Source organism: Staurois parvus, unplaced genomic scaffold, assembly GCF_062004578.1.
Source record: "Staurois parvus isolate SC_StPar_1 unplaced genomic scaffold, SC_StPar_1.0 ptg000521l, whole genome shotgun sequence".
NCBI classification, from domain to species: domain Eukaryota; kingdom Metazoa; phylum Chordata; class Amphibia; order Anura; family Ranidae; genus Staurois; species Staurois parvus.
Window position 1 is genome coordinate 200949 of NW_028318317.1, and position 26783 is coordinate 227731.

Sequence of the window (26783 nt, forward strand, 5' to 3'; positions counted from 1 at the left end):
CCATGATCCCCTATTGCCCGGGGGCACCATGAGTTGTCAGTCCGCCCCTGGCAGCACAGCTGATTGAATTAGACCATTCAGTGTGAAGCCCCTGCACTGCAATGGTTAAATGCTTGCTAAAACAGAGTTCCAATACCCCCCCCCCAAAAAAAATTTAACGTGACTTTTAATATTAGGGCACTTACCTGTCCAGGCATCCAGCAATGTCCTCACCCTGAGCTGATTCTTCAATCAGCTCGGCTGATGGATGCTGGCGCCGCCATCTTGACTAAGGGAAACCGGCAGTGAAATCTTGTGGCTTCACCGCCAGCCTCCTACTGCGCACACGCACAGTGCACTATGCTTTGTAAATGGGCCGCAGTCCTCTGAGACCTTGGAAGTGTCCCAGAGGGTTGCGAACTTCCAGCTCCAACTGAGCTGGACGTGGGTGCCTCTCAAAACCAGGTACCCACTCCCCCCCCCCCCCCCATAAAAGGTGCCAAATGTGGCAGCGAAGGGGGGGCAGAAAAGTGGAGCTTCCTCTAAGTCTTGCCTTTATTAGGCCTCTTTCACACATGTAACAGTTTCCACCACTCTCTGAAAAGTGATTTGTGGATTGCATGTATTTACACCCCCTCCGTGGTGGCACCAGACCTGCCAGTCATGGGTCCAGAAATGGGGGAGGGGGGGTTAAAGCAGAGCTCCACCCAAAAGGGGAAGTTCCGCTTTAAAGACTAATGCCTAGCTCCCCATTAAGGATTGGCAGCTTTGGGGAGCAGGTACCCGAAATTGACAGGTACCCGCTCCCACTTCTGCTGCGATCACCTAATGTGATTGGAAGCGGAAGTTGTCCCCCCCCCCCCCCCCGTAGTCTTCTGGGACACGTGACAGGTCCCAGAAGACTACAGGATCATTCAGGAAGCGCAGCGCTACTCATGCATGCGCAGTGGGCACCCGGCTGTGAAGCCGCAAGCTGTCACAGCCGGGTGCCCACACTGAAGATGCCGATGCATGGAACACGAGACGGCTGGTGGAACGGGCTGCGGGGAGGACACCGCGGATCCTGGGAGAGGTAAGTGGCTGTTTTTTAAAAGTCAACAGCTACAGTTTTTGTAGCTGCCGACTTATTTTTTCACAGTGCGACTGGAACTCCGCTTTAAGTGCTTCGGTGCAACTAATTTTTTCCACTTTTTTTTTTTCACGAAACTTTATTTTTAATCACACGTGAAAAAAAGGTTCTCTGTGAAGAATTTTAGACGAGAGGTTCACTTTAATGAGACCCCTGCCCTTCAGAGAAGCTAATGAAGCACAGATTACGCTTTGTTAGCTTCTTCCTCAGCCATACTGACTGTGGAAAGTCACGCTAGACATCGGATGTGACGTTTCACAAGTGGCTTCTGGGTCATTAGCAGGAATGAAAGAACTGATGTTTGAGGATCTCCCTACCCAGGGGCGTTCCTAGGGTTGGTGTCACCCGGTGTGGTAACACTTGGTGACACCCCCTCCGACGATCCCCGCAGAATGGATCGGATCTGCAAATTGAGCATAATGGATCAGACTCTGATCCATTATGCTCAATCCGCAGATCCGATCCATCCTGCGGAGATCGTCCGCTTTCTTTACAACTTACCTTTTTGTGGAGCGGGTCCGGTGTCACCCCGTATAGGCTGCATGCCGACGATCCCCGCAGGATGGATTGGATCTGCGGATTGAGCATAATGGATCAGAGTCTGATCCATTATCCTCCCCAGGGGCGGACTGACAACTCATGGGGCCCCCGGGCAATAGGGGATCATGGGGCCCCTGTGTCCTTGCCCAAACTCAAAAAAGCCTATGAAAAAGGTACCAGGGGCATCTCATGGGGCCCCCTACTGACCCTGGGCCCTCGGGCAGTGCCCGAGTTTCCAAATGGTCAGTCCGCCCCTGATCCTCCCCAATCCGCAGATCCCATCCATCCTGCGCGGATCGTTGGAGAGGGTGTCACCAAGTGTTACCGCACCGGGTGACACCAACCCTAGGGACGCCCCTGGGTAGGGAGATCCTCAAGCATCAGTTCTCTCATTCCTGGTGATTGCCAAGCATCTCCGATATGGGGGAGAACTGCTGATAAACAAAACAGATCTCTCCCCTGCAGGGGCGTCCCTAGGGTTGGTGTCACCCGGTGCGATAACACTTGGTGACACCCCCTCTGACGATCCCTGCAGAATGGATATGTTCTGGGGATCCCCCCCTCCCCCTAAAAGATTTCAGTTTGTTTTTCAATTGAGTTGTACAGTTTCTAGGTCACATTAAAGGTGGAAAAAGTTCTGCAATGATTTGTCTCATTTTTTTTACATCACAGAACATGACATTTTAACAGGGGAGTGATCCAGGGAATATCCGATTGCCTCTCGGGGGATCAGGAAGGAATTTTTTTTCCAGCAGGAGCAAATTGGATCGTGCTTTGCTGGGTTTTTGCCTTCCTCTGGATCAACTGTGGGTGTAGGATTATAACTTTCTTTTTTTCTATGGTTGAACTGGATGGACTTTTGTCTTTTTTCAGCCAGACTAACTATGTGTGTAGACTTTTTATATCCACTGTACATTGTGCCAACCTGGACCAAGAGAACCATACAATACACATCGTACGTGGAGGTCAGATTTAACCACTTCCCGACCGGCCGTTGTAAATAAACGGCCGGACAGTGGCAGTGCAGCGTCGGGTGGCTGTTTATAAACGGCCTCCCTGCACCCTGCTTGTGCACTCCCTGGGAGCATGCAGCACCGTGATCCGGTGCCCGCTGTGTCCTCCGGACACAGTGAAACACCGATCGTCGGACGGGACCTCTGTACGAGGTCCCGATCATGTGATCACTGATTGGCCAATCAGTGATCACATGCAAAGTAGCAAGCAAGATGTCACTTGAGACATCATTGCTTACTACGTGTGAATTCTGTGAATGATCACAGAGGTCACATGGTACAGGGCTATTCACAACAGCCTTGTACCATGTGACAAGCTGTGACCAATCACAGCTCACTCAGTACTTCTCAATGAGTGCAAGAATGCAGACAGAGAGAAAGAGAAATGATTGCTTTTACATCCTATATGGGTGTAAAAGCAATCAGTGTAAAAAAAAAATCTTCATCACCCCCCATAAGTAGTACAGTGTCACCATGGTGACACTGTACTGCTAGGGTGACAGTATGTAAAAAAAAAAAATTAAAATTAAAAATAATAATATAAAAAATTTAAATAAAAATTTAAAAAAAATGTTTAAAAATGTTTAGTTATAAATTAATTTAGATTTTTTTTTTTACTAAAAAGATAACGGAATAAATTTTGGCCAAGATTTATGATGAAATATTATTTATTTGCAAAATTTTATTAAAAAAAACACTTTTTTAAAAAATGTTTGGATGTTTTAATTTATAAAGCAAAAAAAATAAAAATCCCAGCACTGAATAAATACCACCAAAATAAAGCTTTATCTGTGTCAAAAAAATGGTAAAAAATTCATTTGGGTGCAGTGTTGCATGACCGCGCAATTGTCATTCAAAGTGTGATAGCGCTGAAAGCTGAAAATTGCCCTGGACAGGAAGGGGGTAAAAGTGTCCGGTCTGGAAGGGGGGGGGGAAAGTGTCCGGACTGGAAGGGGGGGAAAGTGTCCGGACTGGAAGGGGGGGAAAGTGTCCGGACTGGAAGGGGGGGAAAGTGTCCAGACTGGAAGGGGGTGAAAGTGTCCAGACTGGAAGGGGGATGAAAGTGTCCAGACTGGAAGGGGGTGAAAGTGTCCAGACTGGAAGGGGGATGAAAGTGTCCGGACTGGAAGGGGGGGAAAGTGTCCGGACTGGAAGGGGGGGAAAGTGTCCGGACTGGAAGGGGGTGAAAGTGTCCGGACTGGAAGGGGGTGAAAGTGTCCGGACTGGAAGGGGGTGAAAGTGTCCGGACTGGAAGGGGGGGAAAGTGTTCGGACTGGAAGGGGGTGAAAGTGTCCGGACTGGAAGGGGGGGAAAGTGTCCGGTCTGGAAGGGGGTGAAAGTGTCCGGACTGGAAGGGGGGGAAACTGTTCGGACTGGAATGGGGTGAAAGTGTCCGGACTGGAAGGGGGGGAAAGTGTCCGGTCTGGAAGGGGGTGAAAGTGTCCGGACTGGAAGGGGGGGGAAGTGTCCGGTCTGGAAGTGGTTAATCTGCCATGATCATTTTCATTCTCCATTTACGTTGTGAGTCTGTATATGTGTTTCCTTTAATAAATGAGAACAATATTTTGCTATAACTGTGTTGCAGGAGGACATCGATCTACTGAAGGAGCTGAAGGTTTCTCATTACCGTCTTTCTATCTCTTGGCCTCGGTTGATTCCCACCGGCATTAAATGTGAGTTTGTAAAAACCACCATATCAGGACATTACAATCTGATTGTACAATCTCCTTTAGATCTACCGGCAGCTATGTAGCGAAAGGGCCTGTCTGATTGGATACAGATTGATCGGATAAATCCAAATTTGATTGTAACGCGTCTGGGGACCTTTACAGGACCTAGGGGAGAAGAGACACCCCTACCCCTGGATTTATAATTGAATACCCTCCACCTCACGGCATCAGGGGCAGACTGACCATTTGGAAACTCGGCACTGCCCAAGGGCCCAGGGTCAGTAGGGGGCCCCATGAAATGCCCCTGCTACCTTTTTCATAGGCTTTTTTGAGTTTGGGCAAAGACACAGGGGCCCCATGATCCCCTATTGCCCAGGGGCCCCATGAGTTGTCAGTCTGAACCTGCAGGGCATCCTACATATCCAGGGCCGCTGTTAGAAATCGTGAGGTCCCATACAGCTTGCCTCAGAGTCAGACCCCCAACCCCTTCCCCTCCCCCCAACACAGCCATGTAGGATCGCTCTGCCTTGTCCAAAAAAAATAAGTAAATCGTCCCCTGTGATGCTGAACTGATGGGCCTGGGGAAATTTTATTTAACCCCTCGCCTACCTGGCACTTATACACCCTTCCAGTCCAGGCCAATTTTCAGCTTTCAGTGCTGTCACACTTTAAATGACAATTGCGCGGTCATGCAACACTGTACCCATATGACATTTTATCATTTTTTCACACAAATCGAGCTTTCTTTTGGTGGTATTGAATCGCCACTGGGTGCCTTATTTTTTGCACTATAAACAAAAAAAGAGCAAAAAATTTGAATTTTTTTTTTTTTTTCGTTTCTATTATAAAATTTTGCAAACAGGCAATGTTTCTCCTTCATTGATGAGGCTGCACTGATAGGCAGCACTGATGGGTACGGATAGGCAGCACTGATGGTCACTGATAGACAGCACTGCTGAGGGGGCACGCATAGGCAGCACGGATGCTGCTGCACTGATATGCAGCAATGATGGGCACTGATAAGTGGCACTGATGGGTGGCACTGACTGGCAGCACTGTTGGGCACAGGCGGGTGGCACTACTGGGCACTGATGATCAGTGCCAATCTGTTTTCTGACAATTGCCAGTTATCGGCAGTACTTTCCTCACGCTGTAACAGCGCTCTCCCCAGACCCCGCATTCACTATATCCGCTCTCCCCGGACCCCGCATTCACTATATCCGCTCTCCCCGGACCCCGCATTCACTATATCCGGTCTCCCCGGACCCCGCATTCACTATATCCGCTCTCCCCGGACCCCGCATTCACTATATCCGCTCTCCCCGGACCCCGCATTCACTATATCCGCTCTCCCCGGACTCTGCATTCACTATATCCGCTCTCCCCGGACCCTGCATTCACTATATCCGCTCTCCCCGGACCCCGCATTCACTATATCCGCTCTCCCACAGGAGACAGAACATGGAAATGCAATTATTTTAGTAAATATCAACTGTTAAATACCTTTTCTCATCAGCAGTATATAGCAGTCTTGTGACTTCTACCAGTGTCCAGCAGAGCACATTTTAAAGCTTGTAGGAGGCATTTTTATTCTGCTCTTGGAGGATGCAGAACCCCTGACCTCTGTCTGGACAGCGCTGATTGGCCCTGTGCTGATCACATGCACTTTACCAAGAAAAAAAAACAAAAAAAACTAAACCTCTCTAGCAATACACACCAAACTGAGCATTTGCAGAGTGTCTCCACAGGATATGTCTTATCAGGAGATAAGAGGGGGACAATGGAAGAAGGGGAAGATCAAAGAAGACAGGATCAAACAGCGTTTTTGCGCAATGTAAACGATTAACCCCTTAGGTAACACAGTGAGTATAACAAGCATGCTTTACTGCATCTACAGACTGATTGTACTGTTGTGGTTTAGGAACACTTTAAGCTTTTTGCCACGTTTGTCACTAACAGTGTAAAAAGCGCAAAGTATGCGTGCCACAGTTATGGGGGCTTAACAAGAAGAACCAATCGCAGGTTACCACTGGCTCTGTGCCATATGAGCCTTCAAAACAGAAAGTATTTTAACAGGTTGATGTCTCACTTGCATCACAAATCCTAAAACTAAGGAGTTTATTCCTCATATTAGGATTGTGGGGCCATGCAAGTCATTGCTTTACACCCCCCAAACACAGATATGGCTTCTATGGAGTAGGGGCAGGGCCATGGATAAGGGGGTACCACCAGTTGTCCTGTACGGGGCCCAGGCCAGCAGGGGGGCCCAGGCAGCTGGGTGAATCGGATGTGGGCAGGGAGGGTGATCGGCATGGCGCATGGGAGGTAATTACTGGAACCAATCCCCTGTATGGCTCTCTCTGCAGCAGCTGAAGGCTGGCTTCTTCTCCTCTCCCTCCTGCTGTCTGCAGCTGCTACAGAAACAGTCATACAGGGGATCGGTTCCAGTAATTGTCTTCCCCGCCCCCCAGCAGCCTCCTGCTGCCCAGGACACCCTCCCAGTGGCGTTCCTAGGCAGGTGCGGGGGGTGCATGCCACACCAGGTGACACCTACCGCACGGGGTGACACCAGACCCGCTCCACGAAAAGGTTAGTTGTAAAGCAAACCGACGAACCCCGCAGGTTGGATGGGATCTGCGGATTGAGCATAATGGATCAGACTCCGATCCTTTATGCTCCCCAATCCACAGATCCGATCCATCCTGTGGGGATCGTCGGTTTGCTTTACAACTTACCTTTTCGTGGAGAGGGTCCGGTGTCACCCCATATAGGTTGCATGCCGACAGTCCCCACAAGATGGATCGGATCTGCGGATTGGGGATCATAATGGATCGGACTCCTATCCATTATGCTGAATCCGCAGATCTGATCCATCCTGCGGTGATCGTCGGAGGGGTTGTCACCAAGTGTTATCGCACCGGGTGACACCAACCCTAGGGACGCCCCTGCCCTCACAGTGCTGCCGGCTTCCCTTCTTTCCTTCCCACCAGCAACTACAAGCGCACAGTAAGATCCTTCAGGATAGAGAGTTTGGTAAATGAGTTACATTTCCCAGCCCCTGCCTTTCCTGAATGAACACAATGAGTGATCCGTACTGATCGCTGACTGTGTTCATTCATAACTGAAGCATTTTTTTAAAAAAATTGACGGGAGGGGGACCCTGTCAGGTTGGCTGTATGGGGCCCCGTGGTTTTTAACAACCCTGAGTAGACAGCTTCTATATATTTACCAGCCCCTGTCTTTCCTGAATGAACACAATGAGTGATCCATACTGATCACTGACTGTGTTCATACATAACTGAAGCATAGTAAACTTTTTTTTTTTTGAGGGGAGGGGGGCCCTTTCAGGTTGGCTGTATGGGGCCCCATGGTTTCTAACAACATCTCTGAGTAGGCGGCTTCTATACATTTAACAGCCCCTGTCTTTCCTGAATGAACACAATGAGTGATCCATACTGATCACTGACTGTGTTCATTCATAACTGAAGCATAGTAAAAAAAATTTTGAGGGGAGGGGGGGGCCTGTCAGATTGGTTGTATGGGGCCCCACAGTTTCTAACAGCCCTGAGTAGGGGGCTTCTATAAATGTAATGTTCTATATTTTTGTTATTTCCTTTTTTTGTTTTTTTTACAGCTGAAAATGTCAATGAAAAAGGTATAAAATACTAACAGCCCTGAGTAGGGGGCTTCTATAAATGTAATGTTCTATATTTTTGTTATTTCCTTTTTTTGTTTTTTTTACAGCTGAAAATGTCAATGAAAAAGGTATAAAATACTACAATGATCTAATTAATGCTCTTTTGGAAAATAAGATTACTCCAGTAGTCACCTTGTACCACTGGGACTTGCCACAGGTAAGTGATATACAAGTTCTCTGTGGTCACAGACTTTCTGGAACATACTCTGAGCCTCATAGAACTTATATTCAGTTCACACGAATGCTGGGCATAATTCAGCAAAAACGATTGCCTGATTCTGGAAGTCAAGCATCTTCACCATAGAGGATTCAAAGAAAGTTCTAGTAGTTATGAACATACAATGTTAAAGACACTTCCTAACCACGCAGGTACCAGGACAGATTTTGCTTAGCTTCAGAAATCATACTTATTTTTTATTTTTTTTAGTTTAGTCACATGACCATGCATAGTGGGAGGCGGGGAGTGTGCCTGTATTCCATAGTCTGTTCATCTGGAGGCAGGCTGTGCTTGAGCTGGGGGCGTGTGCCAGAGGCAGGCTGTGATTGGAAGGGGGCGTGTGCCAGAGGCAGGCTGTGATTGGAAGGGGGCGTGTGCCAGAGGCAGGTTGTGATTGGGAGGGGGCGTGTGCCAGAGGCAAACTGTGATTGGAAGGGGGTGTATGTGTCAGAGGCAGGCTGAGATTGGGAGGGGGTGTATGCTCCAGAGGCAGGTTGTGATTGAGAGGGGGTGTATGCTCCAGAGGCAGGTTGTGATTGGGAGGGGGCGTGTGCCAAAGGCAGGCTGTGATTGGGAGGGGGTGTATGCTCCAGAGGCAGGTTGTGATTGGGAGGGGGTGTATGCGCCAGAGGTAGGTTGTGATTGAGAGAGGGTGTATGCTCCAGAGGCAGGTTGTGATTGGGAGGGGGCGTGTGCCAAAGGCAGGCTGTGATTGGGAGGGGGTGTATGCTCCAGAGGCAGGTTGTGATTGGGAGGGGGCGTGTGCCAAAGGCAGGCTGTGATTGGAAGGGGGTGTATGCTCCAGAGGCAGGTTGTGATTGGGAGGGGGCGTGTGCCAAAGGCAGGCTGTGATTGGAAGGGGGTGTATGCTCCAGAGGCAGGCTGAGATTGGGAGAGGGTGTATGCTCCAGAGGCAGGCTGTGATTGGGAGGGGGTGTATGTGCCAGAGGTAGGTTGTGATTGGGAGGGGGCGTGTGCCAAAGGCAGGCTGTGATTGGGAGGGGGTGTATGTGCCAAAGGCAGGCTGTGATTGGGAGGGGGTGTATGTTCCAGAGGCAGGCTGAGATTGGGAGAGGGTGTATGCTCCAGAGGCAGGCTGTGATTGGGAGGGGGTGTATGTGCCAGAGGCAGGCTGTGATTGGAAGGGGGTGTATGTGCCAGAGGCAGGCTGTGATCGGGAGGGGGTGTATGCTCCAGAGGCAGGTTGTGATCGGGAGGGGGTGTATGTGCCAGAGGCAGGCTGTGATCGGGAGGGGGTGTATGTGCCAGAGGCAGGCTGTGATCGGGAGGGGGTGTATGCTCCAGAGGCAGGTTGTGATCGGGAGGGGGTGTATGTGCCAGAGGCAGGCTGTGATCGGGAGGGGGTGTATGCTCCAGAGGCAGGTTGTGATCGGGAGGGGGTGTATGTGCCAGAGGCAGGCTGTGATCGGGAGGGGGTGTATGTGCCAGAGGCAGGCTGTGATCGGGAGGGGGTGTATGCTCCAGAGGCAGGTTGTGATCGGGAGGGGGTGTATGTGCCAGAGGCAGGCTGTGATCGGGAGGGGGTGTATGCTCCAGAGGCAGGTTGTGATCGGGAGGGGGTGTATGTGCCAAAGGCAGGCTGTGATTGGGAGGGGGTGTATGTGCCAAAGGCAGGCTGTGATTGGGAGGGGGTGTATGTGCCAGAGGCAGGCTATGATCAGGGGGAATGATGGCTGAACAAAATTTTGTTCAGTATATTCCCTCTTAGAGGTTAACAAGAGCTAAACTATGAAAAATGAACTATTCTGCCCATGGGGAAAACAAAAAAAGGTTGTAATCCATGAGTAGTCAATATTGTGCACAAGTCTCCCATCTATTGAATGTATCTTAGCTTTCTATCCTCAATATACGTCAGAGTAAATAGGATATTTATATCAAGGATCCACCTCTAAATATTTTGAACAGACATATACAGTCATGGCCAAAAATATTGGCACCCTTGCATTTCTGTCAGATGATGCACCACTTCACCCAGACAATTGTTGCAATTACAAATGTTTCAACAAAAGAAATAAACATGAGAATGCCAAACATTGGTAATTGCAGCAATTTTCTGAGTGAAATTATCTGACAGAAATGCAGGGGTGCTAATATTTTTGGCCCTGTCTGTATATAGTTTAAAAACAAAATCATTGGATCAAGCTCTATAGACAAACTCATCCAATTGAACCAGATTTACATGTGGCTGTTGATCCACAGTTGTATCCCTTTAAAGTCAAAGAAATGGCTACGTCTAGCTATTCTTAGAAATGTTCCCTCTCCCCTCCTCCTACCTAACCTGCAAAAAAAAAATACAGTATCTCACATAAGTGAGTACACCCCTCACATTTTTTGTAAAATGTCCTGTTCTGAGTGGAACCTGTCCTGTTAAACCGCTGTATGGTCTTGGCCACTGTGCTTCAGCTCAGTTTCAGGGCCTTGGTAATCTTCTTATAGCTTTATGTAGAGCAAAAATTCTTTTTTTCAGATCCTCAGAGAGTTCTTTGCCATGAGGTGCCATGTTGAACTTCCAGTGACCAGTGTGAGAGCGAAAACACCAAATGTAACACACCTGCTCCCCATTCACACCTTAGAGCTTGTAACACTAACCAGTCACATGACACCAGGGGTGGGGGGGGGATGGCTAATTGGGCCCAATTTGGACCTTGTCACTTAGGGGTGGACTCACTTTTGTTGCCGGAGGTTTAGACATTAATGGCGGTGTGTTGAGTTATTTTGAGGGGACAACAAATTTACATGTTATGCAAGCTGTACACTGACTACGTCACATTGTAGCAAAGTGTCAATTCTTAAGTGTTGTCACATGAAAAGATAGAATCAAATATTTACAAAAATGAAAATGTGAAGGGTGGACTCACTTCTGGGAGATACTGTATATTTAATTCACTCTGGTTTAGTCATGTGATCCTGCAGCTCCAGCTCTCCAGTGGCAGTGAGTGGCTGCTGCAGAGGAGAGAAGGAGAATCAACAATAGCTGGACTATAGGAGCCTATGGGTGATGTCAAAACTCCTGGAAATTCCCAGTCGTTTTCGAGTGCTCCCTAAACCGAGGCTTGTTCTCCCATGGAAAATATACAGTTGTGGCCAAAATTATTCAACCCCCAATGCTGTAAAGGGGTTTAGGGACTATAGTGTACATTTGGAATTGTATTCAGAATCAAATCCTACAAGGACGTTGTAACTACCCAAATGCAACTAAAATGACATCAATTGTTTATGTAATACAGTAGTAAATGGTTCTTATGTGGTTTCTTCATTGCCACAATTATTCAACCCCTTAAAGACTACCACTCTGAAGAACAGAGGTTCATACAGGTGCTTTCCATCAGGTATTGAAAACACCTGTGGATGTCACCGAGCAGCAATCAAGCATAATAAGCACCAATTAGGCAGCTTTAAAATGACTGTGATACTCAGCTCCTTCTAGACATTTACTGGTGTGGTTACAAACATGGTGAAGGCAAGAGAATGGTCCAGGAAGACAAGAGAAGAGGTGATTTCTCTTCACAGGAAGGGCAATGGCTATAAGAAGATTGCAAAGATGTTAAACATACCAAGAGACACCTTAGGAAGCATCATTCGCAAATTCAAGGCAAAGGGCACTGTTGAAACGCTACCTGGTCGTGGCAGAAAGAAGATGCTGACTTCGACTGCTGTGCGCTACCTGAAGCGTAGAGTGGAGAGAAGTCCCCGTGTGACTGCTGAGGAACTGAGAAAAGATTTGTCAGATGTGGGTACAGAAGTTTCAGCCCAGACAATAAGACGCACACTGCGTAATGAAGGCCTCCGTGCCAGAACTCCCAGGCGTACCCCCTTGCTGTCTCCAAAGAATAAGAAGAGTCGACTGCAGTATGCCAAAAGCCATGTGGACAAACCACAAAAGTTGTGGGATAGTGTTCTGTGGACTGATGAAACAAAATTAGAACTGTTTGGGCCCATGGATCAACGCTATGTTTGGAGGAGGAAGAACAAGGCCTATGATGAAAAGAACACCTTGCCTACTGTGAAGCATGGTGGAGGGTCAATCATGCTTTGGGGCTGTTTTGCTTCTGCAGGTACAGGGAAGCTTCAGCGTGTGCAAGGTACCATGAATTCTCTTCAGTACCAGGAGATATTGGATGGAAACGTGATGCAGTCCGTCACACACCTGAGGCTTGGGAGACGTTGGACCTTTCAACAGGACAATGATCCCAAGCATACCTCCAAGTCCACTAGAGCATGGTTGCAGAGGAAAGGCTGGAACATTTTGGAGTGGCCATCGCAGTCACCAGACTTAAATCCGATTGAGAACCTCTGGTGGGACTTAAAGAAAGCAGTTGCAGTGCGCAAGCCTAAGAATGTGACTGAACTGGAGGCCTTTGCCCATGAAGAATGGGCGAAGATACCCGTAGATCGCTGCAAGACACTTGTGTCAAGCTATGCTTCACGTTTAAAAGCTGTTATAACTGTAAAAGGATGCTGTACTAAGTACTAAGATTGAATGTCACTTGGGGGTTGAATAAAACTGATAATGCTGTGAGCACAGAAAAGACATTTGTGGTTATTTCATTATAACTGTTATGTTATATTTGTCTGACCTACAAGTGCCTCTTTAATGTAAATGTAAGCAAGATGACTGAATGATCAAAAGCAATGTCAAACTGGCCAAAACACTCAATTTCAGTGGGGGTTGAATAATTTTGGCCACAACTGTAAAATGTGGTTGGAGCTTTCCCTTTTAAATAATCTTTACACATCACCTCGAGCCGCACAAAACAATTCATAAACATCTTGCTTTTGAAATCTGCTAACGGGAGCATATGAATGACTTGTGTAGTAAGCTCTCAATGGACTTGTATTATGTCCTTCCATCAATGCTGCATCTCTAACCAAGTAATCTGTGTGACCATCTGCAGAACCTGCAAGAGAAATACAGCGGCTGGCAGAACATCAGTATGGTAGCCTACTTTAATGATTACGCCAACCTGTGCTTTGAGAAATTTGGTGACCGAGTGAAATATTGGATCACATTCAGCAACCCCTGGGTGAGTTACAGGCTGGCTGTAAATAACTGTCATTTGAAAGTAAGGAAAGCCATTGTGAAGAGTACTAGATTTGTGCTGTTAGTAGTGGCTTCCTGGCTGTTATGCTGATGACCCATTGGATGACCCATTGGATGAACCATTAGATGAACCATTGAATGACCCAACCATTGGATGACCCATTGAATGACCCATTGGATGACCCATTGGATGACCCATTGACTTCAGTCCTTTAAGTCAATAAGAAAAAGAAAATAGGCAGATGAGTCAAGTCTGAGGTTCTTCTCTGCATACGTGATCTAGACCAGTGACTTAGAATATTTAAACCAGAGAGTCATCATGACAGTAAGGCAACTAGCATCTCTGGAATGGCAAGTCAACAATGGCAACTCCAAGAAAGGGCTTTTATAAATATGTGCACCACGTCCCTGAAAGCTAATTAGTGAATAAATGAATACAGGAAATTGTTGGGATTTTCCAGTTGCTACTTAGAATAATCAGGCATTATACAGTACATAGTAAGTAGCCATTCCATTTATTATTAAAATCACATGTGGTGTGGCATTTGAGAATTAACAATCCAGTAGGATCCAACCTACAATAGGTATGTCCTATACAGACTTAAAGTGGTTCTAAAGGCTGAAAGTTTTTTTACCTTCATGGATTATATCAGGCCTTGTAATTTCCACTCTCCTGATCGCCAATGACGAGTGGAAATTATGGTGGGGGCGAGTGTGTCCCCCAGGGCGGTCTCGCTCGGAGCTCAAGCCTGGGTCTGTCATTGGCACTGGGAGCCGTCAGACTGCTCAATAACTGAGCGCAGTATAAGCAAAGGAAGGAGTGTGTGCTGTGCTCTCTGCCTCCCCCTAGAGTGCAGTACCCGGCTCTGTGAGTGAACAACGAAGTACTGCAATTCTTTTATAGGGTGTGTGTGTGCACGCCTACCTAATTTCAGCTCACTCTGGTCACATGATCCTCTTCAGGGATTCTGGCTTCAGGGGAGAGCAGAGAGCACTTAACAGCGTGTGTGTCTGTGTATGCATCTGTGTGTATGTACATGTGTGTGTATGTACTGTACATGTGTCTGCATGTATGTGTGTGTGTGCATGTACATGTGTGTTTGTGTGTATGTATGTCCATGTGTCTGTCTATGTATGTACATGTGTCTCTGTGCGTGTGTACATGTTTGTGTGTGTATGTACATGTCTGTGTGTGTGTACAGGTGTCTCTGTTTGTGTGTGTTTGTTTTGTTGGCGAGTAATTCTTAAGGCCTGGCTAGTAGCTCAGGACTTGAAATTTTAAGCCCTGGATTATATGCATGAAGGTATAATAAACATTCTGTGTGTAGCAGCCCAATCATGATCTAGCACTGTGCCTGAGAGCAGCAGCAGCTCTCTATACTGTCCCCCTCCTCATTGGCTCAGAGACAGCAGCGGGAGCCATTGGCTCCCGCTGCTGTCAATCACAGCCAAAGAAGAGGTAGTGAGGGGAGAGGCAAAGCCGCACTCTTTGGGAAAATGAACACACAGCCGCCTCAGGAGCGAGCACGCACATGTTCCCCCATAGCAAGTGGTTTGCTATGGGGGCACTCAGCAGAGGTTAGGAGCCAAGAACTCTGGCGGGAGACCCCAGAAGAGGACTGGGGCTGCTCAGTGCAAACTCATTACACAGAGCAGGTATGACATGTTTGCTTTTTTTTTTTTTTAAATGTACCTTTAGTATCACTTTAACATAGTTATTTATGGTCACCCCCTGGCTCATGTATGGACCAAAGGGGTAAGTTGGGGGGGTGGCCATAGATAGCAGCAGATGGTTATAATGATGGTGAAAGGAGTTGAAGAATAAATATCCCCCATTCTTCTAACAAGGATGATACAACTTACAGTGCATATAAAAAGTCTACACACCCCTGTAAAATGTCAGGTTTCTGTGATGTAAAAAAAACGAGACAAAGATAAATAATTTCAGAACTTTTTCCACCTTTAATGTGACCTATAAACTGTACAACTCAATTGAAAAACAAACTGAAATCTTTTTTTTTGGGGGGGGGGGGAAGTAAACATAAAAAACCCCTAAAATAATGTGCACAACCTATAACTTATAACTGGGGATGTAACTGTGTTAAGAATTAAGAAATCACAATCACAATCATGTTAAATAGGAGTCAGTACACACCCGCCATCATTTAAAGTGCCTGTGTACCCCAAATAAAGTTCAGCTGTTCTAGTAGACATTTTCTTAGTCGCATCCTACAGCAAAAACCATGGTCCGCAGAGAGCTTCCAAAGCATCAGAGGGATCCCATTGTTAAAAGAGATCAGTCAGGAGAAGGGTACAAAGGAATTTCCAAGGCATTAGATATACCATGGAACACAGTGAAGACAGTCATCATCAAGTGGAGGAAATATGACGCAACATTACCAAGGACTGGACGTGCTGCCAAATTGGATGAAAAGATGAGAAGAAAACTTGTCTGGGAGGCTGTCAAGAGGTCTACAGTAACATGAAATGAGCTGCAGGAATATCTGGCAAGTCCTGGCTGTGTGATACATGTGACAACAATCTCCCATATTCTTCATATGTCTGGGCTGTGGGGTAGAGTGGCAAGACAGAAGCCTTTTCTTACGAAGAAAAACATCCCAGACCGGCTAAATTTTGCAAAAACACATCTGAAGTCTCCCAAAAGCATGTGGGGAAATGTGTTCTGGTCTGATGAAACCTAGGTTGAACTTTTTGGCCATAAGCCCAAAAGATATGTTTGCAGCAAAAACACTGCACATCACCAAAAGAACACCATACCCACTGTGAAGCATGGTGGTGGCAGCATCATGCTTTGGGGCAGTTTTTCTTCAGCTGGAACTGGGGCCTTAGTCCAGGTAGAGGGAATTATGAACAGTTCCAAATACCGGTCAATATTGGCACAAAACCTTCAGGCGTCTGCTAGAAAGCTGAACATGAAGAGGAACTTCATCTTTCAGCATGACGACCCAAAGTATACATCCAAATCCACAAAGGAATGGCTTCACCAGAAGAAGATGAAAGTTTTGGAATGGCCCAGCCAGAGCCCAGACCTGAATCCGATGGAAAATCTGTGGGGTGATCTGAAGAGGGCTGTGCACTGGAGATACCCTCGCAATCTGACAGATTTGGAGTGTTTCTGCAAGGAAGAGCCGGCAAATATTGCCAGGTCAGGATGTGCCATTCTGATAGACTCCACCCCAAAAAGACTAAGTGCTGGAATCACATCAAAAGGGGCTTCAACAATGGATTAGTGTAAGGGTGTGAACACTTATGCAACCAGATTATTTTAATTTTTTATTTTTACGTCCCCCCACCTAAAAGATTTCAGTTTGTTGTTCAATTGAGTGTTACAGTTTATAGGTCACATTAAAAGGTGGAAAAAGTTCTGAAATGATTTATCTTTGTCTCGTTTTTTCACAGAAACTTGACATTTTAACAGGGGTGTGTAGACTTTTTATATCCACTGTACATGTACAGCAAGTTTGCTGACATTATATTTACATCAAGCTGTATATTGATTATGTATGTTATTGGGGCGTACCTATTTTAGGTCTGCTCCTATTGGATTGTTGTGACAGGAGTCACTTTGGGTGGGGGGCCCATGGAACACAGCTCACTTTGGAGAGGTGGGGAGACCCCTGTCTCAGCTCCCCATATCCCTATTATGTGTAAGTCACCCTGTGCCTGTTAGGGGTACAGGGTGATCTGTCCTAATATTGGGGTGGCGGGTTGTGGATTGTTTAATGCCATGTGGTTGCATCCCATTGTTCTATTGTGTGTCTTGCTTGAGAGCAAACTATTATGGGATGTATGTGTTTATGTGTATTGGCTTGGTGGGGGGGGGTGTCTCCAGCAGCCCTCCCTCCTGATTGGACTGTCTCGCTGGTGTGTCTCTTGTTACTAAAGGTAGATTGCCCCACCCTGTGTCATTATGCAGGGGGGGGGGGGATGTTCCCTTGAATGTATATATCTTGTATCTCTGTTAAAATAAAGTAGTCTACTTCCTGGTTTACTTCCAAGGCTGGTGTCGTGTAGTCTTGTATGGTCTGCTGTGGTGTCTGTGGTCGGTGTTCGGATGGAGAAGTGGTAGTCTAACGGAAGTATTATTATTATACAGGATTTATGGCGCCAACAGTTTGCTCAGCGCTTTACAATATAACGGGAGACAATACAGCAACAATACAGTTCAATACAAGAGGGATAGGAGGGTCCTCATCCTGGAAGTTTACAATCTAGGAGTACCCAGGGGCGGACTGACCATTTGGAAACTCAGGCACTGCCCGAGGGCCCAGGGTCAGTAGGGGGCCCCATGAGATGCCCCTGGTACCTTTTTCATAGACTTTTTTGAGATTGGACAAGGACACAGGGGCCCCATGATCCCCTATTGCCCGGGGGCCCCATGAGTTGTCAGTCCGCCCCTGGGAGTACCCAAGTGCAGTTGGGGTCCAGTTCATGTGGCCCAGGGTCAGTAGAGGGCCCCATGAGATGCCCCTGGTACCTTTTTCATAGACTTTTTTGAGTTTGGACAAGGACACAGGGGCCCCATGATCCCCTATTGCCCCGGGGGCCCCATGAGTTGTTAGTCCGCCCCTGGGAGTACCCAAGTGCAGTTGGGGTCCAGTTCATGGGGCCCAGGGCCAGTAGGGGGCCCCATGAGATGCCCCTGGTACCTTTTTCATAGACTTTTTTGAGTTTGGACAAGGACACAGGGGCCCCATGATCCCCTATTGCCTGGGGGCCCCATGAGTTGTCAGTCCACCCCTGGGAGTACCCAAGTGCAGTTGGGGTCCAGTTCCATTACAATTGTTATACTAATACTTAAATAGCACCACACACGTAGCTGACCTTAATGACAATAGATGAACACCATTTTATACACGTAAAATAAAAAAATAAAAAAAAACTACTGCAAAAGCAATCTCAAGCTCTGACATTATATAGGCAAGCTGGTCCCTTGCGAGATTAACATACTTTTATTGAGAAGGTTGCCTTCCATATTGGCTGCTAATAAAGATTCCTCCAAAAGACAAGAAAAAAATGACCTTTTTTTTTTTTTAATTTCTTGAGCAGTCTGTGGCGGTCGAAGGCTATGAGACCGGGGAACACGCACCGGGCCTAAAGCTGAGAGGGACCGGAGCATACACCTTATCAAGGTGAGTAAACACATACAACCACACAAAGCCAGGCTTCACGACCGAGCACCAGAGGGCGTGTTATGACCAACAGCTTGTGCCAGATTTCTGACAAACAAAATTTTACAAAAATGTTCATTTTGGAAATTGGGTATGTGTACTACAATTATGGGCGGGACAGTGGCTTAGTGGTTAGCACTTTTGCCTTGCAGTAATTGGGTCATGGGTTCGATTCCCAACCATGGCGCCTCCTGCATGGAGTTTGCATGTTCTCCATGTGTTTGCCTGGGTTTCCTCTGGGTGCTCCAGTTTCCTCCCACACGCCAAAGACATGCTGGTAGGTTAATCGGCTCCTGTCTACATTGTCCTAGTTTCATCCCTGGCCATGTGGGATCTCCTGCATGGTGGGGGTTGGGGAAAGACCTGGCAACCTACCCTGTAAAATAATTGCTAAGAGAATTCATGGAAGAAGTCGCTTGCGAGTGACCGTCCATGCAATCACCAAGGGTCGGGTACAACTGAATGGATAGATAGAGATAGATAGATAGATAGATAGATAGATAATAGATAGATAGATAGATAGATAGATATACTACAATTACAGTAGGGTTATACTTAGAAATATTACACAGTGTATTTTTCTCTATTAAATCAGGGATGTGCAATTCATATCGCCCGATGTCCAGGATATGCAGTTCTGGGTGCCGGGCATGTACTTTTTGTTACCTTTAGCCCTGTTGCGGGCAAGCAGCAGGGCTCATCTGTCAGTGCTGCTGCCCGATTGCTTCCACGGTGCCAGTCGCCGCCCCCCTGCCTGCTATATATTCCGGGCTCCGCTTGGCCATCTGCTGGCCCGGGACCAGTCAGTGGGTGCCAACGGTATGTTGGGATGCGGGTATAGAGAAGGGAGGAGAGCGGACACGTCCAGGGGCGGACTGACCATTCGAGCACTGCCCTAGGGCCCGGGGTCAGTAGGGTGCCCCATGAAATGTCCCTGGCACCTTTTATAGGCTTTTTTGGGTGTGCTTTGAGTGTGGGCAAGGAAACAGGGGCCCCATGATCCCCTATTGCCTGGGGGCCCCATGAGTTGTCAGTCCGCCCCTGGACATGTCCGTTACCCTACCCTTCTTGTCAAGACCCAGAAGTGATATGACGTCACTTCCGGGTCCCTGTTCACAGATTCCCGGCCATCCAGGCCGGGAGAGAATGTAATGCGGTGCGAAGTGCACTGCATTAAATTCAATGGAGCACAGGGGAGACATGCAGGGTCTTTTAGAACCTGTATGTCTCAAAAAAGAGAACCTGTCACCCAAAAAATCATCACATAGGGGACTTTTTGCCCCCTATGCGTTCAAAAAAAAAAAAAAAGTGAAATTTGTTTTTTAATTTTGAAAAATAAAATGGGATGGGCGAACTTTACTTTTGGAACATGTTACATGGTCTAGTCCCTGCAGCCTTTCCCCCCTATGAAGTCAGAAGTGATATCTTGCTTACTACTATTCATGTGATCAATGATTGGCCAATCAGTGATCACATGATCGGGACCTCACACAGAGCACACAGTGGGCACTAGATCGCGATGCCGCACGCTCCTAGGGAGCGTGCACAGGCAGAGAATGCGGGGGCCATTTAGAAATGGCAACCCGCTCCTGCACTGCTCCCGTCCGGCCGTTTATGTACATGGGCAGGACGGGAAGTAGTTAAATAGAACCAAACCCAACTAGACTTATGCAAGAATCAGAATATTCTGTATGATGGCTTTTGATCACTTAAGAGTGCATATTCAGTGTCCTGCGTAGGCTGAATTTGTGGTTGGCTCTCTTCAACGCTGAACTCCAGGTATAAACTTTATTGCATTCTGGCCAGCTTGGCACAATGTAAGTACATAGATCTCATACCTGATGGATCGATTGGCAAGCTAACAATCACTGTAGCAGTCAACACTACTACTGTGATGCCTGTAATCTTCCAGGGCCTGTGCCAAGTGGCTTCCCATCTGCACACTTACAACAGGGGGCACTTGCTTGGCACTGTCACCATTCACAAAAAGCCTTGTAATTCATTCAATGAATACAAGGCAATGGCGTCCTGAGGCAGGTGCGGCCCACACCGGGTGACACCTACTACACAGGGTGACTCCGGACCTGGTCCACGAAAATGTAAGTTATAAAGCAAGCCGACGATCCCCGCAGGACGATCCCGGCAGGATGGGGACTAGCTTTCTTTACAACTTACCTTTTTGTGGAGCGGGTCCGGTGTCACCCCGTATAGGTTGCATGCCGACGATCCCGCAGGATGGATCGGATCTGCGGATTGGGGAGCATAATGGATCAGACTCAGATCCATTATGCTCAATCCGCAGATCCGATCCATTCTGCGGGGATCGTCGGAGGGGGTGTCACCAAGTGTTACCGCACCGGGTGACACCAACCCTATGGATGCCCCTGATACAAGGTGCTTTCTTATTGTACGAGGTAGATATTGTGATATCATCACCACTCATCTCGATCAATCACAGAATGTCTAGTATTCATTAAAAAAAATACAAGGTGTTCGGTGAATGGTTGCAGTGCCAAAACAAAGGACTCCGTGTGGTCATTAAACAGCGACTGTCAACTTTCCCAGTGGCCCGTCAGGTATAAGATATACATGCTTACATTGTGCCAAGCTGGACCAATGGAAGTATGCAAAAAAAAGTTCATACTTGGAGTTCAGCTTTAAATATAAGTACACCTCAACCCACTAACCAGTTTTTGCACAGCAGCCAATAACATACAGTATCTGTGACATGATGTTCTATATGTTCCAGGCGCATTCCAGGACATGGCACAGCTATAACAAATACTGGCGCAGCAAGCAGAAAGGTAAGACCTTCGTATCCTTAATAAATACGTTAATGTGTGCACATTTACACAAAGATTGTCGCAGTTAAAAAATGGTTACATGTCACTTCATATGCTAACATCTGATTTTACAAATGTGAATATGGAATTAACCCCTTCCAGTCCAGACACTTTCACCCCCTTCCAGTCCGGACACTTTCACCCCCTTCCTGTCCGGACACTTTCACCCCCTTCCAGTCCGGACACTTTCACCCCCTTCCAGTCCAGACACTTTCACCCCCTTCCTGTCCGGACACTTTCACCCCCTTCCAGTCTGGACACTTTCACCCCCTTCCAGTCCAGACACTTTCACCCCCTTCCAGTCCAGACACTTTCACCCCCTTCCAGTCCGGACACTTTCACCCCCTTCCAGTCTGGACACTTTCACCCCCTTCCAGTCCGGACACTTTCACCCCCTTCCAGTCCGGACACTTTCACCCCCTTCCAGTCCAGACACTTTCACCCCCTTCCAGTCCAGACACTTTCACCCCCTTCCTGTCCAGGCAAATTTTCAGCTTTCAGCACTATCACAATTTGAATGACAATTGCGCGGTCATGCAACACTGTACCCATATGAACTTTTTAGCATTTTTTTGAGACAGATAAAGCTTTATTTTGGTGGTATTTATTCACCACTGGGGTTTTTATTTTGTTTGCTATGTAAATGAAAATGTCCAAAAATTTTGAAAGAAAGTGTTTTTCTTATAAAATTTTGCAAATAAATAATCTTTCTTCATAAATCTTGGCCAAAATGTATTCAGTTATCTTTTTAGTAAAAAAAATAACCCAAATTAGTTTATAACCAAAAATTATCATTTTTAAATTACTATTGTTTTTTTTTTTTTTTTACATACTGTCACCCTAGCAGTACAGGGTCACCATGGTGACTTTGTACTACTTGTGGGGGGGTGATGAAGATTTTTTTTTTTTTTTTTTTTTTACACTGATTGCTTTTACACCCATAAAGGCTGTAAAAGCAATAATTTCTCCTTCTCTCTGGCTGCATTCTTGCAGCCATTGAGAACTACTGTGTGAGCTGTGATTGGTCACAGCTTGTCACATGGTACAAGGCTGTTGTGAATAGCCTTGTACCATGTGACCTCTGTGATCATTCACAGATTTCACACGTAGTAAGCAATGATGTCAGAAGTGACATCTTGCTTACTACTCTGCATGTGATCACTGATTGGCCAATCAGTGATCACATGATCGGGAACTCGCACAGAGGTCCCGTATGACGATCAGTGTTCCAATGTGTCTGTTGTATATAAACGGACACCCGACCCTGCACTGCCACCATCCGGCCGTTTATATACAACGGCCGGACGGGAGGTGGTTAAAAAACATAATTCATTCATAAAAGGATATTTATGAAGGCGTGCTATGAAGATTGGAGCAGACCAACAGTTTACCTTTCAGATTATTGTATACATGTCAGGTCACTGGCTAATGGCGAATTACATATCCAACCATCCTGACATGGCTACAAATTATTTCTTTAAGAAATTCTACCATTATTTTATTGTAAAAGCAATAATTTCTCCTTCTCCCTGGCTGCATTCTTGCAGCCATTGAGAACTACTGTGTGAGCTGTGATTGGTCACAGCTTGTCACATGATACAAGACTGTTGTGAATAGCCCTATACCATGTGACCCCTGTGATCATTCACAGATTTCACACGTAGTAAGCAATGATGTCACAAGTGACATCTTGCTTACTACTCTGCATGTGATCACTGATTGGCCAATCAGTGATCACATGATCGGGACCTTACACAGAGGTCCCGTCCGATGATCGGTATTCCACTGTGTCCGGAGGACACAGCGGGCACCAGATTGCGGTGCTGCGCGCTCCCAGGGAGGCGGTTTATAAATGGCCACCCGACCCTGCACTGCCACCGTCTGGCCGTTTATATACATGGGCCAGACGGGAAATGGTTAAAAGGGGCACTGATGCTGGAAAACCTCCAGAAACATTCTACTCCTCATACTGGGTTCCAGCCAAATTCTCAGATGGGTGAAGAAATGGGACAGAACAGCTTTATAAAACCGTATCTAGAAAAGCAGCAGCAACTGCTACAACAGCGGCTGCAGAAAGAACGAGAGGCACGAGAAACTGAATAAAATATTTAAATTAACACACGAGGTGATGAATATGAGCACAGCTGAAATGAACTATAAATGTTTGGCGAGATGGTATATTACACAGAGCGTGGCACATAAACAACAATCAGATGTCTCACCTTTATGTTGGAGGGGGTGTGGGAATAAGAGAACAATGGCACACACATGGTGGGAATGTCCCAAAATACAGAAGTACTGGCAGGAAATGATCCAATATATTCAGGAGATACTAGGGATCACTACACAGAAGGACCCGTGGGTGTGTTTATTTCATAATTCTGAGATTTCAGTGAAACTATATAAAAAAATAGTGTATTTTATCATCTACAGCGGAGGAAATGCAGATTTGCTCCCCTGCTGATGTTGAATGTTCGCCCACTCACAAAGAAATGATTGGTCTAAAAATTGAATGTTCGGTGTATTGTAACACTGAGAGACAGAATAGCAACAAAAAATTCAAAAGCAATGCATGTCTAACAAAGGATGCACTGATTTACATGTTCATGAGGGAAATAAGTATTTGATCCCCTATCATTCAGCAGGATTTCTGGCTACCAGGTGTCTTTCATACAGGTAACAAGCTGAGATTAGAAGCAGTCTATTAAAGGGAGTGCTGCTAATCTCATTTTGTTACCTGTATAAAAGACACCTGTCCACAGAACCAATCAAACAATCAGATTCCAAACTCTCCACCATGGCAAAGACCAAAGAGCTGTCCAAGGATGTCAGGGACAAGATTGTAGACCTACAAAAGGCTGGACTGGGCTACCAAACTATGGCCAAGCAGCTTGGTGAGAAGGTGACAACAGTTGGTGCAATCATTCACAAATGGAAGAAACACAAAACAACTGTCAGTCTCCCTAGGTCTGGTGCACGATGCAAGATCTCACCTCGTGGAGTGTCAGTGATCATGAGAACAGTGAGGAATCATCCCAGAACTACACGTGAGGATCTTGTCAATGATCTCCAGGCAGCTGGGACCACAGTCACCAAGAAAACAATTGGTAACACACTACGCCGACAAGGACTGAAATCCTGCAGTGCCTGCAAGGCCCCTCTGCTCAAGAAAGCACATGTCCAGGCCCATCTGAAGTCTGCCACTGAACATCTGAATGATGCAGAGGAGGACTGGTGGAAAGTGTTGTGGTCATATGAGACCAAAATCCAGCTCTTTGGCATCAACTCAACTCGCCGTGTTTGAAGGAGGAGGAATGCTGCCTATGACCCCAAGAACACCATCCCAACTGTCAAACATGGTGGTGGAAACATTCTGCTTTGAGGGTGTTTTTCTGCTGAGGGAACAGGACAACTGCACCGCATCAAAGGGACGATGGAAGGGGCAATGTACCCTCAAATCTTGGGTGAGAACCTTCTTCCCTCAGCCAGGGCATTGGAAATGGGTCGTGGATGGGTGTTCCAGCATGACAATGACCCAAAACACATGGCCAAGGCAACAAAGGAGTGGCTCCAGACAAAACACATTAAGGTCCTCAAGTGGCCTAGCCAGTCTCCAGACCTTCATCCGATTGAAAATCTGTGGAAGGAGCTGAAAGTTTGAGTTGCAAAACATCAGCCACCAAACCTTAATGATTTGGAGAGGATCTGCCAAGAGGAGTGGGTCAAAATCCCTCCTGAGATGTGTGCAAACCTGGTGGCCAACTCCAGGAAACGTCTGACCTCTGTGATTGCTAACAAGGGATTTACCACCAAGTATTAAGTCATGTTTTGTGAAGGGGATCAAATCCTTATTTCCCTCATAAACATGCAGATCAGTCATCATTTGTTAGACATGCATTTCTTTTGAATTTTTTGTTGCTATTCTGTCTCACAGTATTACAATACACTGAACATTCGATTTGTAGACTGATCATTTCTTTGTGAGTGTGCAAACATTCAAATTCAGCAGGGGAGCAAATACTTATTTCCTTTTCTGTAATTAGTTCGGCTAAGGGTCTTAGTCCCAAGTTCTGGCAATTACCAGAGCCCCCAAAAATAAAAGATTGGATAAACAGAGTCGAATATATAAACAGGATGAAGGCGTTATACCATATGGAGGAGCATAAAATGGAAAAATGTAGGAAAACGTGGAGTAGATGGTTTTGACTTTTAAATATCCAAAAGCTAGTGGTAGTGGTAGGAGTATAAGGTGAAAAGCTCAGAGTGTACGATAGAATAGCTGTGGGGGGGGGGGTTGAGTAAAAGAAAGAGAGTGGATATATGATAGAAGGGACATACAGACAGAAAATTATAGGAGGATTTAGAAATAAAGAATATGGTATATGGACAGGGGTAATGGAACTGGGGGGGGGGGGGTGAAAGGATGGTTGGAGGGGAATAGGTTAATTTATGTAGAAATTTGTGTATAGGGGACAAGAAGGCACAGTGGGGGGCAGGATGTACCATATATGGGAATCAGAAGGGCACAGTACAAAGGGAGCAAGGGGGCACAATACTGGGATCAGGAGAGAACTGTACAGAGGGGGCGGGAGGGCACAATACTGGGATCAGGAGACCATGGTACAGAGGGGGCAGGAGGGCACAATACTGGGATCAGGAGAGCACTGCACAGAGGGGGCAGGAGGGCACAATACTGGGATCAGGAGACCATGGTACAGAGGGGGCAGGAGGGCACAATACTGGGATCAGGAGAGCACTGCACAGAGGGGGCAGGAGGGCACAATACTGGGATCAGGGGAGCATTGTACAGAGGGGGCAGGAGGGCACAATACTGGGATCAGGGGAGCATTGTACAGAGGGGGCAGGAGGGCACAATACTGGGATCAGGAGAGCACGGTACAGAGGGGGCAGGAGGGCACAATACTGGGATCAGGAGAGCATGGTACAGAGGGGGCAGGAGGGCACAATACTGGGATCAGGAGAGCACTGTACAGAAGGGGCAGGAGGGCACAATAATGGGATCAGGAGAGCACGGTACAGAGGGGGCAGGAGGGCACAGTACTGGGATCAGGGGAGCACTGTACAGAGGGGGCAGGAGGGCACAATACTGGGATCAGGAGAGCACGGTATAGAGGGGGCAGGAGGGCACAATACTGGGATCAGGAGAGCACGGTACAGAGGGGGCAGGAGGGCACAATACTGGGATCAGGAGAGCACGGTACAGAGGGGGCAGGAGGGTACAATATTGGGATCAGGCGAGCATTGTACAGAGGGGGCAGGAGGGCACAATACTGGGATCAGGAGAGCATTGTACAGAGGGGGCAGGAGGGCACAATACTGGGATCAGGGGAGCACTGTACAGAGGGGGCAGGAGGGCACAATACTGGGATCAGGGGAGCACTGTACAGAGGGGGCAGGAGGGCACAATACTGGGATCAGAA

At 47.0% G+C, this 26783-nt stretch overlaps 1 protein-coding gene across 1 annotated transcript in view; it reads left to right on the forward strand.

Annotated features, from left to right (window-relative positions):
* The window catches only part of LCTL (lactase like), a 99162-nt gene that overhangs the window by 34796 nt on the left and 37583 nt on the right, over positions 1-26783 (forward strand). Inside the window, exons 5-9 of the mRNA XM_089690196.1 lie at positions 4247-4334; positions 8076-8185; positions 13162-13290; positions 18378-18460; positions 21218-21303. Of these exons, the coding sequence (XP_089546322.1) occupies positions 4247-4334; positions 8076-8185; positions 13162-13290; positions 18378-18460; positions 21218-21303 (496 nt within the window). The remainder of the gene's footprint in view (positions 1-4246; positions 4335-8075; positions 8186-13161; positions 13291-18377; positions 18461-21217; positions 21304-26783) is intronic.